The sequence below is a fragment of the Toxorhynchites rutilus genome, chromosome 2, assembly GCF_029784135.1.
Source record: "Toxorhynchites rutilus septentrionalis strain SRP chromosome 2, ASM2978413v1, whole genome shotgun sequence".
NCBI lineage: Eukaryota > Metazoa > Arthropoda > Insecta > Diptera > Culicidae > Toxorhynchites > Toxorhynchites rutilus.
The window spans coordinates 244,977,948-244,979,459 of NC_073745.1; the positions used below are offsets into that span (position 1 = coordinate 244,977,948).

A 1,512-nucleotide genomic window follows, 5' to 3' on the forward strand; every position below is an offset into this window, starting at 1 on the left:
TCACATTACAGTTTTAGAACTCTCACGAGCAGCACTTCACCATCGTCTTGCAGCTTCTGCGAGGGAAATTTCTTCGTTATTGGCCCAACTGAAATATTCCCCCCTGATCATTTCAATAATTTCAAAAATTATCATTCAAAGAAATGCTGTTTATCAGAAAATTGAAAAATAATTAAATTGACCCAATTTTAATAACGTGATTGTTGACATGTGGAGAACCATGTACAGCACATTTCTCTTCAAAAATATATAAGTTAATAATTTCCGTGATGCTATCTACAATGGCTTTTTATTTATTTTCATTCCAAACCGTTCACACCTTAATGCTTCTGTTTGATGTTGGAATAGCTCTCTCCGTGTGGGTGCTTGCCGTGTCCTTCACGCTGAACATGAGCCTGGAATCCAGCCTTATGGTCCGAGGTGTAGTCAACAACACGATGAGTTCCATCGGCTTCATCCAGAGTGTACTGTCCCTTCACGGCATGTCCATCGCGAGATTCCCACTGGCTCTTGTGATCCTTGGTGTGTCCATCCTTGACACCATATTCAAACTTGTATTTGGGATCGGTGTGGTGATCATCGATGGCAGCGACGATGACGGCCAAGCAGGCAACCAAAGCAATCAGCTGGAACCATATGTAGAGTTTATTTAAGTACAATTTATTTCCTCACTTGGAAGAAGATAAGTTTGCAAACCTTGAACATTTTGAATTTTTCGTGCAATTTGTTCTACTGAACTGTTGAACCTGAACTGATGCTGATGCCTGCGGGCAGCAGAATATTTATACGAAAAACGCACATGTGCAGCCATCTCTATTTTTGGTTACCGTAAACGTCAGCCGAATCAACGTGCGCACTTTTTTTTGTTCATGAACTTAGCATAAACAGCTGTAACTGCCGATCGAAAGGTCCAAAAACGAACATGAAGGGAAGAAATGTGTAATTTTCATTGCCCGGTTTAGTTGACCTTAAGACGATTTGAGTGCGAGACTATTTTCGGAAACTTTTGATTTGTTTTTGTGAATGTGTTTCTATCTTTATGAAGCAAACTATATTGGCTAATTGAATGAATTGTGACTGACAATATTTTCTACCTTCCAGGCTAGTAACGAACCAAAACACGTGCAAGCAAAACCGCTGTCAAAAATTTGCAGAACATTCAAAATGTCCGAATTTATCAGCATAAGTGAGATATATGGGTATCAACATAACACCATAAAAAATCGAAAATTGAATCTACGCAACCCACGGAAATACAACATTTTCGATGCTCTTCGAAAATTTAAATGTTGTACCGTTCTGAATCATATTTTGGACGCACAAGGCATATGATGTAGAAAACAGATCTAAACTTTATGCACAGGTATTATTTGGTTGATATTTTTAATAAATTAGTTCAATATACTTTTAAGCTTATACTTTGGTATCTATTTGATTGAAAACATAAAAAAATCATCGAATAAAATGCTTTTCAAATCAAGCGAATAAGAATCAAACTTCGGACACTAAATC

At 37.4% G+C, this 1,512-nt stretch overlaps 1 protein-coding gene across 1 annotated transcript; it reads right to left on the reverse strand.

Moving 5' to 3' along the window:
- Positions 1-270: 270 nt before the first annotated feature.
- Positions 271-746, reverse strand: LOC129771512 (cuticle protein 19-like). Its single transcript, XM_055775244.1, has 2 exons — positions 697-746; positions 271-626 (listed from the first exon to the last, which is right to left on the reverse strand). The coding sequence occupies exons 1-2, from the start codon at positions 703-705 to the stop codon at positions 321-323; spliced, it is 315 nt and encodes a 104-aa protein (XP_055631219.1). The 5' UTR covers positions 706-746; the 3' UTR covers positions 271-320.
- Positions 747-1,512: the final 766 nt, after the last annotated feature.